This window comes from Zootoca vivipara, chromosome 1 (assembly GCF_963506605.1).
Source record: "Zootoca vivipara chromosome 1, rZooViv1.1, whole genome shotgun sequence".
NCBI classification, from domain to species: domain Eukaryota; kingdom Metazoa; phylum Chordata; class Lepidosauria; order Squamata; family Lacertidae; genus Zootoca; species Zootoca vivipara.
This window is the reverse complement of record NC_083276.1, coordinates 46,274,697-46,291,502: the sequence shown is the minus strand read 5'-3', so window position 1 is coordinate 46,291,502 and position 16,806 is coordinate 46,274,697. Positions and strand designations below refer to the sequence as shown.

The 16,806-nt window shown below is 44.3% G+C and overlaps 1 protein-coding gene across 3 annotated transcripts in view; it reads right to left on the bottom strand.

The window, feature by feature from the left end:
* Positions 1-314: 314 nt before the first annotated feature.
* Positions 315-16,806, bottom strand: part of SLC8A3 (solute carrier family 8 member A3) — a 161,628-nt gene continuing 145,136 nt past the window's right edge. For all 3 annotated transcript variants that reach the window (XM_035113366.2, XM_035113403.2, XM_035113377.2), the window contains exons 5-8: positions 7,854-7,978; positions 6,291-6,390; positions 3,825-4,100; positions 315-2,030 (exon numbers count right to left, since the gene is read on the bottom strand). In XM_035113366.2, the coding sequence (XP_034969257.1) occupies positions 1,654-2,030; positions 3,825-4,100; positions 6,291-6,390; positions 7,854-7,978 (878 nt within the window). In that variant the 3' untranslated portion in view covers positions 315-1,653. The remainder of the gene's footprint in view (positions 2,031-3,824; positions 4,101-6,290; positions 6,391-7,853; positions 7,979-16,806) is intronic.

Here is a 16,806-nt window from a genome sequence, read left to right as displayed (position 1 = left end):
TCGACAACCAAGGTGCAGCTTCTGATTGGCTGCAGGAACTTCCTGCAGTCAATCGGAAGCTGCGGAAGCTGCGTCAGACATTCGGCTTCGCAAAAACGTTTGCAAACCGGAACACTCGCTTCCAGGTTTGCTGCCAAAAAGTTAGAGTCGCAAGGCATTCGAGAACCAAAGTATGACTGTATATTGTGAAACTAATTCTCAGTTTGGGAATAAAGACAAACTGTGTTTAGCTGAAAATGGATGCTTCCAATCTCTCCTATGCGTCTTCCTTAAAAGAGAAAGGAGTTGTGGGGTGGGGGTGGGGGTGGGGGAGCACATGCCTGAGGCTTGTTCATGTAACATGAAACCATAGTCTAGTATTACATCAAAATGCAGTGTTTGAGTGCTTCCGTTTACAAATGGGATGTTAAAGCAGCCGGGAGATCACCATCCATGAAGCAACCACCTGGCACTGCTAGCCACGAGGGACCACCAGAATTTCTTTCCTCCTCCTGTAATGTTTTTATAAGAACAAAGCCAACCCATGAAGAATATGCTTGGAAGACTTCGAGCGGCATCTTAAGACCTCGAAGATTTCTTTTCATATGCACCAACAAGTGTGAGAAAATGCAAATTATTTACATTTTTTCTTTAGAAAAAGAAATATTCTTTCTTTTCTTCCATAAATAGAACAAACAGTCTATTGTGATCAAAAAATGGAAAAAAATAGAGAGGGGAAAATAACTTGTGCTGTTTTTCCTTACTCCTGTTTTCCACACTGCAGGCTCCCACCCTTCTGCCCTTGTGTTGGTTTATTTATCTTTCAAAAATGACTATATATAGTTCTCTGCAGTGCCAAAAGCTTTAAGTTAATTACACAAAGAGAATTTCCATATTCAAAATATACAAGTTACATACAATAATGTTACAGGTTGTCCTTTCTTTCTTTTTGGTAGCCCAGGCAGGTGACATTCTCCAGCCTTCAATGGTATATTTCCTGAACGTGTCTGTCTGTGTGTCTCTGTGTGTTTGCATTTCAAATGCAACAGGCTAGCACTGTAACTCTAAAAGAAAGTGAAAAGAGCGAGCTTTTTCATAGAGATTGTTTATGCAATGTAAAAAGAAGAAGAAGAAGAAGAAGGAGGAGGAAAAAGAAAAGCATTTTCATCTCCAGTACTGACACTGGTGTGAGGTTTGGATGTGTTGACCATTTTCAGGTCCTGGCTGAGTGCTAAAAAAGGAAAAAAATAGATCAAGTAAGATTTGCCACCCCCAGTTGTTGTTTTTTAAAAAACACCCAAATACCCACCCAAAATATAGGCTTTCCATCTGAATATGTGACATTTGGTAAGGCGGAGGAAGGAATAAAGTTGAGGTCAGCAGCAACGTTTGAACAAATAGGTACTTTGAGAAGCTGCTGGCATTTCTGATTTGACTGGATGGGATCAGCGGCTGGGTTGACATGGTTGGCTTGATTTTAATTGTCAGGGGTTCCCCCCCCCTCCTTGTGTGAGGATAGTTTTGCCCTTCTTAAAGCCCAGTTGTCCTTCAGTATGGGCCGTTATGGAATCTTGATTGATAGCTGTCAGTCCTGGTTTGACAATGCTTTGAGGACTGGCATCCAATGAGGTAACGAAGGAGGGGGAAAGCCCTCCCTTCTTCCAGCTCCGTGGCTTAGAACCCTTTGATGTAGCAATAGGCCTCCAGGGTGGCAAACAAAATGTACAGGAGCCACAAGCTCACAAAGAGCAAAGTTGTGGCAAGTCTGCACCCTCTGGGGCCCCCCAGTTCCCCTCCGAGGTGAGGCCGCCTCCGGTACAGCAGGACACTGACGCAGACGAAAGCGAAGATGGTGAACAGCGTCACAGAGAAGGCGAGGGTGCCTGCTGACACGTGGAACTCCTCTCCCTGGTAAGCCCAGTAGATGGCGGCCACCGACCACGCCAGTCCAATGCCCAAGAAGACGTTGACGGCATTGCTGCCCGTGACATTGCCAATGGAAGCATCTGCATACACGTCCTGGACGGCGGCTGCTTTGCTAGCAAAAGTGTCTGAAAGGGAGAGGGGAAACGAGGGCATGAGGAACAACAGAAAACAGTTGGGGTGGTGGTGTCAGTCATGCTTACGTAGAGCAAGATACTGGGAGACAGAGGATGGAGGTATCTTTTTGGGGTGCAAGGAGAAGAGCCGGAAATGTAGGCCCCACTTCGATGAGGTGGTATTTCAGTCTGCAATGAGAACTCGCAGAGTGGTGAAGGGATTTCATCTATCTGTTTATTTGTTGTAAGGAGGAGCATCTAGTCGCGTGAACCCCAAGCTGCAATCTGAAGTGGTACATCCCAGGTTCAGGTATGACTATCACCTCATAAGAATCAAGGCCTTACCCGAAGGGTCAATGCATATAATCAGTGGAATATGCATTAATATAAAAGGTTTATAAGCCATGTTTTAGCATAACTACTCACATACACATACGACGGCAATGCATAATATGAAAACCCCAGATTACAGTGAAATGTATTCAAAACATAAAAGGTAAAAAAGGTAAAAGGACCCTTGGACGGTTAAGTCCAGTCAAAAGTGACTATGGGGTTGCAGCGCTCATCTTGCTTTCAGTCCGAGGGAGCTGGTGTTTGTCCACAAACAGCTTTCCGGGTCATGTGCCAGCATGACTAAATCGCTTCTGGCGCAATGGACAGAAACCAGAGCGCATGGAAATGCCACAGCAGTACCTATTTATCTACTTGCACTGGCATGCTTTCGAACTGCTAGGTTGGCAGGAGCTGGGACAGAGCAAGAGGACCGCTGACCTTCTGATCGGCAAGCCCAAGAGGCTCAGTGGTTTAGACCACAGTGCCACCCGCGTCCCTTCTCATTTTCTCATCACCTTCCTCATTTTCCATTATTGCATTATTCCATTTTTTTCAGCCTAGGGACCGCATTCTCTTGTGAGCAATATTCTAGGGGTTGCATAGTGGTGATGGGCTGGGCCAGAGGGAACAAGCAACAGACAGGACTCTTAACCTTTGTTCCCAGCCACACAAATTCAGGGGTTTTCTCTCTCTAGATCAGGCATCCCCAAACTTCGGCCCTCCAGATGTTTTGGACTACAATTCCCATCTTCCCCGACCACTGGTCCTGTTAGCTAGGGATCATGGGAGTTGTAGGCCAAAACATCTGGAGGGCCGCAGTTGGGGGATGCCTGCTCTAGATAAATACTCCACCTGTCACCAGATCTCCCACCCCCACCACTTCCAAGCAAACAAGAGACATTATCAGAGTTCAAGGACAATTTTCAGCGAGACAAAAAGCACCTGAGGAGCAGGTCCAGTGAGGGGTGTGGCCTAGAAAGGGGAGTGGCCTGGAGAATGACCCAAGTGCCAAAGAGAGGCCAGAGGGCCACTCACCTCAGGTCCCCTACCCCTCCATTACTGAGTATTGTGCGTTAAGAAACCTCTTAACCGTGATAGTCATTTCAGATAACCAGACATCATAGGAAAGTGTTTGTTTTTTAGGTAACAAATATGACCATGTCAAGAGGATAAGTTGGTGTGTGGTTACATAATTAGTTCTTTTCCCCACAACCCTGCTCCCAAGCAATTTCCAGCACTTGTGCTCCCAAACAGCCTCAGAGCCTGGGGGTGGGGTGGGGGTAGTGCAGCATTGTGGGGTAGAAAACAAGTTGTGGAATTGCCACACCAGGAGAGGAGGAAGGAAATGGCAGGCAGGGGAAAGGGCAAGCAGCCTCTGTTGCTGGATCTCCCTAGCATATTCTGCACACACCCCCACTGGTATGACTGGCCAAACATAGAGAAAGCCAACCATTCGCCCAAGAGCCTCCTCACCTGGAACTGAAGTCCCAAAGGCCACAAAGACAACAGCAGTCACTGAATCCTTGAGGCCAATGGTGCAGCCAAAATGAGAAGCCAAATCTCCAATGACGGCGGTGAGCATGCCGATGATCAAGATGGACACGACGAAGCAAGCCCAGCCGTTGCAGTACTCGGTGGGCGGGACACAGGCAAAGAGCACCTTCCAGAAGACCGTCAGGAAGTGCATGACATAGTCAAAGCAGGACGGCAGGCGCTCTTCGCCAGACTCATCCTCGTCCTCATCGCCAGCTGCAGGAAACAGGAAAGAGGAAACCCTGAATTGGTAGTCTTTGTGGGAACCACACTACACTGAGCGTCACCACTCCACAACGTCGCAGGAAGTTCTTGTGGGCAATGCTGAGTTCTGGTACTTGCTTTCTACAGCTGCTTTGTTACTCTGACCTTCTGCAGAAGGGGTGGAGAATGTGTGCTCCAGATGTTGCTAGACATTGTTCTCTGATCATGCCGGCTGGGGCTGATGGGTGTTGGAGTCCAACAACTTCTGGAGGGCCAAAGATTGGCTGCCCTTGACCTACATCTTCCTCCTCCACCTGCAGACATGAATAGCCCCTCCTGGACATTAGCCTGCCTTCCTTGCTTGCAGTATTCCAGTCCTACCTTACTGCTGCCTGACCCTCCCAAAAGGTGCCCCAAAATCTGATCTTGCCATGAATCGTTAGACTATGATTCCTGCCAGCAAGAACATTCATGACCTTTAGAAACACAGAAGTAGTGAGTTGCTTACTTTGGGAAGCTAACCAGGAGATATACTCTAAGCTGACCAATGTAAAAGCCTCTTTCCACTCAGAGGTCTTAATTAGAGCTGGAAAAATAAATGCTTCTGTTAGCTTTACCTTAGTTTCCTCTGCTTCTCTGGGACTATGAGGGTTAGGAAGGTGAAATGCTTAAGGACAGCAATGGGGTTCCCCAAACCCTGTAATGGTACCAGCATCTTTGAAAGTGGGTCAACAAGAGAAGCATCTCTTAATACCCTTAACTTTGTTCTTGCAGGAGGACTCAGAGGATATGGTCATATTTATTACCATAGCAACAGCACCATGAAAATACTGAAGGCCACTCAGGCATTCTTATTCATTTTTTCTCACACGAAGCAAGCAAGCAAGCACACATTTGAACTCAAAGGGTATTCAAGGAAATGGCTTTTCTGCACAACACAGTAGTTGAAACACACATTCGCTGACAAGACACTGGGGCACAGGCTTCTCCTTGTTGTGAGGTTTGCCATACTGTAACACACTCGGGGTTATTAAATGAAGCTAGCAAAATGGGTGTGGCACATGGGATACCTGGCATCAGGATGGAAGGATGGCTTTGCCCTCATCACAGCAATGGCTCCAAGTGCTAAGTCAGGCACCCCCAAACTTCAGCCCTACAGATGTTTTGGCCTACAACTCCCATGATCCCTAGCTAAGAGGGCCAGTGGTCAGGGATGATGGGAATTGTAGTCCGAAACATCTGGAGGGCCAAAGTTTGGCGATGCCTGTGCTAAGTCATTTATATGGAAGAAAGACAAGGGGTGTCCTTGGAGGCATCCTTCGGGATGGCTAAGCCTGCTTCCCATCCATTTTTCTTATGTTGGCTGATTGGAAATTAACCCTTCGTCCAGGAAGAATGCAATGTGCCCAGTAAGCTAAGGTGCCTCGTGAAACATCTCACAATGGGGTACCACAGCTTTAAAAGGGAAACAGCTGTTTTCTTCTATTTGCTACCTTTTTATATTCTATTTTGTGCCAAAATATTATACAGTTTCTTTGTGTTTGTTGTTTTTATTTATTAAAAATGGAGGTGTTTACTCCTGGGTGAATTCCTCACTCATAATCCCAACCACAAAAGAAAATTATTTTTAAGCGCTGTTCATGACTGAGAACTAAGGGGGTAATATCCATGCTTCATGTGAGTGTAGGTGAAGCTCGGATGAATTAAGTGTCCTAATATAATCTAGCAGACCAATCAACTAGTTTAATCTTGTTGATTAATCAGGATGGATCAATTTTAATTGGTGAGGGCTACTTTTAATTATTGAATCTGAGAATTAACAATGAACAATGCAGTTCATTTTTGAGGCTATTTTGATCTTGGCAAGTCTCTGTAATAGAAATTGGAGGTGGAGGAAGAGAAAGTTCAATTTAAAAAGCTGCTCCTTTTAACAATGACTGATCTCACATTTCCTTGAATATCTTAAAGAGTCACCTAGATTTACGTTTTGCAAATGTGCAAAAGGGGGGGGGAGGAACACATTGGTTGTTTAAAATGCTGATGAACATTCATTCTGTGTCCAATGTGTGGGTGAAACAAGGTAGCAAAACATAGGAGGGAAAACCTGCAAAAACTCTGGCCAAGCTGCAAATCTGAGGGCACAGTGATAATCAAAATGGTTTTTTCCTCCTCTCTCACTGTGGGTCCAGTACCCCATCTCACCTGCGCTGACAGTAATGGCTTCCAGGAACTGGTCCCGCCACGAATGCGTTCCTACAACCAAGGCCAGGTTTGTCTTCTTGATGAGCTTGTCCACGGTACTCTGCCAGTGACAGAAACACAAAGAATAGGCACCTGTTTGTGTACAGGAGCAGCAATGTACTGCATAGCTCTTCCCCCTAGCCTTTGCACAAAGAGCGTAGCTTTCTGTGATGCTTTTGCGAATACAGCTGTGCCTGCCAAGGTTCTCTGTGCCAGGGTTGGGGACAGGAGCCACTCAGTGGTCTTCCAATTCCCGATCCAGTGCTGACCCACAGAAGCAAGTCCCACCCCTCCAAACAGGGCTCAAGCTGATGGGCACCATCACGTCTTGAGGGGGTAAATTTCACAGTTTAATGATAAGAAAACTATATTCCCACAGAACAAACCACTGCCATGTTAGGAAAGAAAAGAAGAGGAGGTAAGCTTAGACGTCTGTCAGTTGGATGGCCAACTGGTGGCCCTAGACAAAATAAAAACATCCTTCCAGTAGCACCTTAGAGACCAACTAAGTTTGTTGGTCAAGGTGCTACTGGAAGGATTTTTTTATTTTGTTTTGACTGCGTCAGACCAACACAGCTACCTACCTGTAACTGGTGGCCCTAGAGTGAAATCTGCCTCTCCTGCCCAATTTCAAGACCAAAGAAGTGAAAGAGACTGGCGGAGGAAGCCAAGGCTGAAGCAGCACGGAAATGATATCTCACACGTGTGTATCTGCTTGGGGCTTTGACCCAATGCTCTCTACTTCCTTTTCAGATCTTGACTGTGACTGTGCCCACAGTAAACAGGCTTTATGTCCATCTGCTACAACAAGCAGTAAGGCAAAAGGGAACAGTGCAAGTAAATGATGTTTTTACTGACAAATGTATAGGACTATCTCTCTTTTTAGAAGCACAGTTGTAAACATGACTGCGCAGGCTGAGTGGGCGCTAAAGAACAACATTTACTATCATCTGTTCTTTCATGTGAAGCATAATAAGGAATGCTTTTTCTGGTGATATATTTGCCAACTGCTTAGGGTTAGGAGATTTGCTTCTTTTCCAGATTTTGTCTTTCAATGGCAGGCATTGGATTAATCAACGGAATGAATGGTGACAACTCTTCTTAGCTGTGCATGTCCATGTAATTTTTGGGCATATCTGGCCAAGTTGCTGTTCAAACAATATATTTTGGACTCACTCAGGATTGGTTGGCCTTATTTTCAGCAGTCACATGTCAAGAGAGGGTTGCTGGATGATAGAAGGCAGCCTAATTCTGTTATGTTGTAATTCAAGTATTACTCTATTTCTCCTCAGATTCCCACCCTATCCTTTCCTCCATGGTCTTGCTACTTATTTTTCTCATTTTCTTCTCTCCCCCCTCAGAGCCTACACCTCTCTCTTTCCCTGCCCTTCACTGTTGTTTCCCTTTTCATACACCACTCTTTCTTCCCTTCAATTCATCCTTTATTCATTCTCTGGTCAATCCCTTTCCTGTACATCCTCTCTTCACTTCCTCCCCTCAAGTCTCCTGATACCCAACACTGACCTTGAATTCATAGGACTCTTCAATGATGACCTCCAGCTTAGGATGCTCGCCAAGTATTGGCTTCCCCATCTCTGCAATACGCTTGGCTTCCTCCTCTTCCATTGTCAGCTTCCTTTCTGCCACTTCTGTGGGGAAAATGTCAACATACAGAAAGAATATCCTCTACACTTCCAACCAAGGGGAGAGGTCATTGGGCAAAAGGGCTGGGCTGGGCCGAGAAGGGGCTTGTACACTGCCAGTCTCCATCACAAGCTCCACAGAACAGATCTCATGAAGGCCTAGATGTTGACACTACTTACCTCAACTGACTTATATTGGACAAAATAGAGAGTCAATCCATCTTTTGGATCAGCTATGCTTTTTTCTTTTGCTCTTGGAAATGGAAGTTTACTCCAGTTTGGGAAATGCCCAAAGTGGAAACTTTTTGAAAATGTTGGAACAGTTTCCTCCGTCCCTACTGTTTTCAATTTTATATCTGCACTGGTTGTTTTCTAGAACCACAATCCAACACAGAGTTTCATACACTGACTCAAACATCCAAAAATCCATGCTGTCTTGTGGCTTTAGTCATTTAAATTTGGATTTTCTTTGAGGTCTTGCTATAAGTATATGAAAATGAGAAGGCGTGCTTTGTTTTGGGACAACCTGATTATATGAGAATTTGAACAAAAAACATTGATCCTTTCAAAATGAGAATAGAAGAAATTAGTAGATGTCAAGATTTTATTGGAAACAAAGATTTCAGTAGGCAAATGCAATAACTCAATATGAAGTGAATTGATCCAAGGAAAGGAAATGATTATATGGGGTGAGGATCATATTATTTTGCAAGATGTCCTCCTATGGCACTCAATGCTGCTAACTCAGCTTGCAAGAAGTTGAGGTATCTATTATTTCTTTCTCTGTTCTTTTAAGAAAACTTCAATGGTTTCTATGTTTGCATTGAAGAAAAAATTTCCCCAATGATTACACAATCACACTTGGTAATTTGTTCAACTTATTATTGAAGGCTCACTCATATACACTAATGTCCAGTTATGTGTGGCACGCACACACGCACGCACACACGCACACACAGAGTTATGTGTGCACATGCACTTATTGTTTCCTGTGCTCTGATTATTATTTGTTGCATTTATATCCCACCTTTTTCCCTCTAAGAGCTCCTAAGGTGGCATCATGGTTCTCCTCCTCTTCATTTAATCCCAACAACCCTGTGATGTAGGTTAGGCTGAGAGGCAGTGACCTGGCCAAGGCTGAGTAGGGATTTGAACCCTGGCCTCTCAGGTCCTAGTCCAACACTAACTGCTATGCAACACTGGTATCTCATTCATAGAATCATAGAACTATGGAGTTGGAAGGGACCCTGAAGATCATCTGGTCCAACCCCTGCAATGTAGGAATATGCAGCTGTCCCATATGGGGATCGAACCTGCAACCTTGGCATTATCAGCACCACGCTCTAACCAACTAAACTACCCGGGCTGACTTCATACGACTTCTTTTAAATGTTCAGAAGAAACAAATCATGAGTGAACCACAAGGTTTTCACTGCCACATTGTGCAGGGGTGGGGAACCTTTTTGAGCCCAAGGGCTACATTTCCTTGTGGCAACTCCTGAGAGCTAAATGAGAATGAAGTGTGGGGATAGAGGCAAAGTGGCTGGAGCAATGGAATGCAGTCGTTAAGTAGGCCATATTCCAGTTGCACAAAAACCAGAGGTTTCTACACCCAAACACCACACACCCCTCTCCAGGCAAAGCAGAGGCATTATCAGCCAGGCAAAAACACTTGAAGAGGTGTGTGGAGCAGGGCCAGGGAGAGGCATGGTTTGGGGACAAGGGGTGCAGCCCATGGGCAGGCATGGACTAGAGCTCTATAGAGCTTGTAGAGGCCTGTAGGGGTTGCATTTGGCTCCTGGGCCCGAGGTTTCCCACACCTGTCATAGTGTGATGAAGGACCGGGGAGGACGTTTCACTGAACAAAATCTTATCTTCAGGACAGGGAGGGAAAACAAATCAAGGTAAATGAAATCATTATCATGGAAGTTGTAGTCCAAGAAAATCTGGAGAGTCACAAGTTATCCATCCTTGCACTAAATCTTCCCCCACCCTGTACACCATTCACAGATCTCTTTGTTAATAGGCAGTACATATATAGTGTTATTAACAACAACAATAATAAGCAATACTATGTGTAGAATTTTCTTGACAAAACTATTATGCTTCTGCCAAAAGTGCTTGTGACAATATTCTACAGAGCAATCTCAATCCACATAGGAGGTTTTGATCAACAGGGGACAATAAATAGAGAGTTAATTGAACAACAAGAGTAAGAAAGGATGGAGGTAAGCAAGATAAAGCAGTGAAACAAATCTTTTAAAAATATGTCAAATAATCTACAATGTGGTGTATAATTTATAATTTATATTGTGCAGGGTGAACTTTCCGGATTTGCTTTTGCTGCTTTGGCAATTTTGATGTTAGAAGCAGCTCATTGAAAACTTTCCTTGTCCATGGTGCTGATGGGAACTGCTCATTGAATTAATGAAAGCAACAGAACTTAGGGTTTATTCACACTTACCTTTCCTCCACTCTTTCCAGACATGGCCTGCACTTTAAAGCTCCATGTCTGATGGCTCCCCCTTTTTTGCTCCAAAGCTTTCCCCACAAAAATCTGCCTCTAAAGCTCAATTGGAGCAACTGGTTTTCTGCTGAAAACCCAAAGTGAAGCTTGCTCTCCAATGTTTTATACATTGATTTCTATTTGCTGCAGTTAAATAAAGTCCACCCCCAACTGTAATTGGTTCACTCTTCTTTCCAGGTTGTGTGCCTTTTGAGAGATGACCAGCCTACTCTGCAGGTGGTTCTTCCTGCTTCCTTAACGATGTCTGCTTCATATGTGATACTGGCAGCATGCTGTTTTATTGCAGTCTTTCCCACATGGATCTGTTTGTGTCTGCCTGGGGCGTCAGACACTTTGTGAATTTGTGCGTGATATGGCCGACACGGGAAGCCAAGGATTACAGCCTCCTGGTGCAGTCTTTCACACACTTACTAAAAAGTAAGTCTCAGTGTGTATCATGCTTTCAAGAAAACACCTATAGGGCTGTGCTTTTAGAGAGCAGTCGTGAACCTGTGGAAGTCACTTCCAGTCATTGCTGTTGGTGTTATCATCACCCTTACTAGAACTGATACTCTGCCTTTCTACTGCAAATGTTCAAGGCAGCTGAACAGTGGCCCCCTAAAAATGCAAAGAATGAAAGTTCCTTATTAAAATTAATCTTAAAACCAAAACAATAGCCCTTAATAAGGAAGGATCACAAAATCAGTAGGAGTCAAAACCTCCAGCTGCCAATTAAGAGACTGAAATAATAAGTCTTGTTGGTCTACCTGCCAGCAGGTGAGTAGCAACAGGCCAGGTCAACCTCCCTCAGGAGCGTAATCTAGTTGAAAGTACCCTGCCCTGTGCCACATATGAAACAACCTACAGTGCTGCTTTGGGGAAGCAGTAGACTTAGTAGCTATGGCAACTAGTGTCCTTCTCGCCTTTCTTTGATGAACACCCTGGCTGTTCGGTTATGCACTGGCACGCAAAGGAAACATAACCCAGGAGTCTAAACCCTGTAGGTGCATGGGTTATAAGGCTTTCACTTGGATTTATGAAGACTTCAGGTCATTCTGTGAGCACAAGATGCCCGATGTGAAAGGACTTATAAATCCTGCATGGACTCCCACAGGCCTCATATTCTCCGTAAGAAATTATTCAGAGGCTAAAAACTCTGCACAGGTGCTCCATATATCATTAAAACTTTGCCTCAACTCAAAAAAGCCTTCCGGACTACAAATATTATTAACTTTGCAAGGCCAGCACAATTTACAGAACACACAAGGACTCCTGTTTCAGGAGACCACATTAATCTGTTGCAGCAGCAGAGACAAATCCATCCACCTTTTGAAGTCAGTAGCACGTTGAAGTGCCAGGGCTCTTTTTGTGAGCTCCCATCGAGTGCTCCAGAACAGGGAATCCCCTGCATGAGTCAGAATAGCTCCACAAAAGAACAGAAGCAGAAACTAGATGCATCTCTGAATGTCGGAGCCATGATCCTTTAATGCTCCTTCTAGGTGTTCAACTGAGGAATATCCCCAACATACAGAATTATTATGGGCATTGCTTTTCAAGCAATGGTGCTTCCTGAATTGGGGCATTTCAAAAAGATTGCTGTGCTGAATTCATCTTACTTTCTTTTCTCCAACACTAAAATCTCCAGAGGCAATGGCAATGGTGCTAGTACCTGCATACTATCAGAACTGAAGCAACAGGCATTGGGGGGGGGGGGAACTGTGAGGCTTAACAAGTCTTCCATGCACTTCAACTCCAGTCCTCACTAAGGGATCATCCACAGGTCCGTGATTTTTAGGCACAAGTCCGAGTGGGATTTTTGTTTATCCTGCCACTTTTCTGGGAAAACCCACTGTGTAGAACATTAGAACAAATGTCAACCCATGGAAAACCCAATTGCCGTCTGTTCCGATTCAGTGCTAAACAGTGGGTTTTCCTGGGGAAAGCAGCAGGAGAAACCAAAATTCCCTTTCAGACCCATGTCTAAAAATCACAGCCACTCTGGGAGGCTCCCAACCAAATATTAAAAACACAACACACACAGCATTAAACATTAAAAACTTCCCTAAACATAATAACAAATAACAAAATAATAACGGAAGCAAACATGCACAACAAATTAACAATATGTTGTGTTATTTCTGCCATAACTGGTATGTGTTTCAGGAGAGAACAGGTGGAGATAAATGTCCCATCTCAAAGAGAGGCATATCCTACGTTATTTTCCACATAAATTTGTCCTGGGCTGGAACACATTGCTGGAATTGCCTTGGGCCCACAGATGAAGTCCCACCAAATTGTGGCAAATGACTCAGACTCAGCTGTCCCCCTGCAAGATTTCAGTAGCTGTGTTAGTTTTTCTGATGGTTTAAAAATGTTTTCCTAACAGCCTATCACGAAAGTTTGCACCCTCTTCCACCTTTGAGGGACGATCAATCTAGCAGCAACCAACAGGTAAGGAATAAGTTCATTTGTGGATATATTGGAATGATTTCTGGTATGTCCGTTTGTAGCTGCTATGTGCAGGCTAGAGATGGAAAGGCCTGGGGGAAAACCTGAAAAATTGGGGGGGGGAAACGAGGGGGAAGGAAAAAATGGGGGGAAACGGGGGGAAACGGGGAAAAATCTGGGTCCCCCCCATTTCTCCCCCCCAGGGTTTTTCCCCAGGCCTTCTCATCTCTAGTGCAGGCCACTTGAAATTTCTCAGTGAGATGTCTGTGGCTTTAGGGTAAGCGACTTATAAGTGCATCACCAGGTGGACTGAATGCTTTTCTCCACATCACTGAAAAGTGGTCTGAAAACATCTGTCTGCTCAGAGAAAGTCATTCAACGTGGCCTGCAGTCCTTGGCATGCATTCCTCTGCTAGGGATGCCCTATTCATTCCTCACTTAAATCATGGAGTGCATCTTCCTGCAACAGACCCAGCCATCCTTTAGAACTGATGAGACAAAGGTGTGTGGCATAGAGCTCTCCTGCTGTTCCTAAGCATGTGAAGCCACATGTTCATGGAGAGGAGTCACTGGCTACTGCTATGGGCACAGTGTACATGGGCCGCATGCCTGGGCATGTTGCAATGTTTTCATTGCAACATGCAATGCTAAGCCGAGGGCTATAAGGGGAGTTACAAGGCTCCACGGAACCCTTTGAGCCTTAGAGAGGAGACCAAGAGATGACAGGCATCTTCAAATATCTAATGGGCTGTGACATGTGAGGCATGAAGGCCGCTCCCTGCAAGGCCCTTTCCACCTGGCCTAGGGGGTGAGGCCCACACTCAACAGCCCTACTGAAGGGGCTCCTCATGAGGCCAGAAGAACATCCCCCGGCTAATGTTTTATTGATTTATTGAGATTTTAATATGCTGTAAACTGCTTTGAGATTTTTATTAAAAATATAAAGCGGTATAGAAATTTAAAAATAAATAATAATAATAAATGGAGCAAGCTTGCTTTCTCCTACTCCATAGGCTAGGACCTGAGCCAATGGATTCAAGTTACAAGAAAGAAGATTCCAACTAAACATCGGGAAGAACTTTCTGACAGTAAAAGATGTTTGACAGTAGAACAGACTCCCACAAGAGCTGGTGGACTCTCCTTCCTTGGAGGTTTTTAAGCAGAGGTTGGATGGCCACCTGTCATGCATGATCTAGCTGTGATTCCGGCGTTGCAGGGGATTTGACTAGATGACCCTTGGGGTCCCTTCCAACTCTACAATTCTATGATTCCTTTCTTGTATGTTCAGCCTGTACTTTCTCACTCCCAGAGAAGTATCCTTTTGGGGGCCATTCAAAGAGAGAGGGGGTGTGCAAAGACCTCGGAACTGACTGTTCCTGGCCTAATCCATTCACAACAATGCTAACGACGGTAACAACTTTTCATGTAGCACCATCTCCCCAGCTTCTGGCACTCAAGGAGCCATACAGAGAATAACAAATGCACACAGATTTTCAAGAGGAAGGGAGATACAATAAAGGAGAAATCGACTGCTGACAAGTCCACAGCACAGTTAAAACAAATCGGTTTTCAGGTCCTCTTTAAAGATAGGAAGGAAGGCACAGCCGTGAACACTGAAGGGAGAGAGTTCCACACTCATCCGCGACAAAGGCACAATAGCTCACAGGCTTAAAGTGGCAGGAGTCCCAACAGCAGGTATGTCCGGGAACAAAAAAAGCTGGAGAGTTTTTAATTTGACAGGTCAAGTCTGTCAAGGTGAAAGCTGCCAAACTGCAGCTTAATTATTAACCAGCCCTGATTTGTTTGCATCAGCCTCAGTACTCAGCTTTCAACATGGCTTGCACCCGAGACTCCCAGCTGTCAAGTCCAATTAGTCCTGATAAGGTCTGGAGATGCCAGGCAGGGAAATGAATGTGCCAGTTCCATCACGGCTCCCATCTCTGCTTTCCAGATATGGCAAAGGTTGGGAAGAAATAATTCCACCTTAACACCCCTCGTTCTGAACTTAAGCAAGTGCTAAACGGCAGGCGGGAGGCAAGATGCCCTCTTTCTGGACAAGGAGAAATGGATGGTGCATTTCCAGGAAGGTGGGGAAAGCTTACCCTTATTGCAAGAGGTGTAAATCACAGACACTCTAGAGTGAGTGAAAGTGGTTCCAAAATGATATTGAAATTTACTTTAGAGGAAAGGAAGGTAAGTCTTGCCTGAAAATATCACAAAGTATTTATGTCCAGGTGGATAATGATCACGTCCATCACATTACACTTCTTCTGATGACTAAGACTCCTGTGCCAAATTCCCTATCTATCTCTATCTATCTATCTATCTATCTATCTATCTATCTATCTATCTATCTATCTATCTATCTATCTCTATTATCCATTCATCCATCCTGCATGAATCACCCTCGATATAAAAATGAACCATAAGATGATATAACAAGACATTTAAAAACTATTAATTTATTATAAACCAAACCAACAGGGCAATAAAACTAGGATGAACCAAACCTTCAACCAGCTAAAAATGCTATAACGTGCCTGGGGAAATAAGGTTTTAATCACATGCCAAAAAGAACACAGTATTGGTGCCAGGCATGCCTCCCTTGTGCTTTATTGTGGCATTTTTTGTGGCATATTTATATTTTTCATTTAAAATTTGTTTTAAACTTTACTGTACATTGCTCAGAAAACTATGGTATGGGGTGATTAACATACAATACTACAACTATTAGTTTAAATAATCATGCATTGGTGAATTGTTTTGCATAGTGACCGGTGGTGTGAATTATCTGTTGTAGGCATATTTCACTATATAAACTGTGATGAACTAGGCTCTGATGACCCATAAGTCTAATACATGTCAGAATATTCGAACCATAAGTCACTCTGCCAGAACTTTGAGTTGGAGTAGCTTCAGTCACAACCTAAGTGTAGTTCTTGGTTACATGACCACTAGAATTCCACATCTCTGAATCTTGGTGATGTCCAGATATGAATCTCTGGACTCCTTCCTTATCTTTGCCGTTACATAGCTAACCCTCATGACCAAGATTCTCAGAGGGAAGGTGTTAGAAGAGTCACGAAGTCTCTCACCCTGTGGCTCTTGACATCTTTTGGAACTTCAAAGCACAGTTTGGGCACCACAGCAGTTAAGAACATAGCAGTATTTCCTAGTACACCATGTGCCTCTAGAAGAGTCTATTTTGAATGTCAAACATTCAGATAGAGGTTCACTGATGGTGCAGGTCAGGAACAGGCAACAGTGGCCTTCCAGATATTGTTGGATTGCTCAAACTTCCCTCAGCTCCTGCCCACATGGTCAATGGTCAGCGATGATGGGAGCTGTAATCAAGTAACACTTGTAGAGCAGAGGTCCTCCATCCCTAGCATAGGTCAATGTTAGAATATAGGATTAAAAAGCCCACATGCTTTCGTCATTCCTTCACATCTTCATACGCCCTAATTTGAATTGTTCTGAATTTGGATAGTTTTAGGTAGGCATCCTTACAAACATGTAATGCCTAGTTCTGAGAGACAAACAAACAAACGGGTTATCAAGAGCAACCGAAGTTCTGAAGGGCAGAGACAGCATGTAATGTACATAGAAGACCCATGAACATGGGGACAATAATACAACCATTGTGCCACACTGTCACAGAGTGAGAGAGAGGGAGAGAGATGGAGGAGAAAAGGAGAGTGAGTGTGTGAGAGAGAGACAGGAAGAGTTTTCTACGCAGAGCTGGGCGCCTCAAGAAGGCTACACAACATAGAAGTTTTGTGGTGGTGGGGAGGCAGAAGCTAGAGGCAAAGAGACTTCAATGAAATTTTCAACGTAATTTTTTCCAACACTCCTGAAATGTTTGCATTTTCTAAATCTA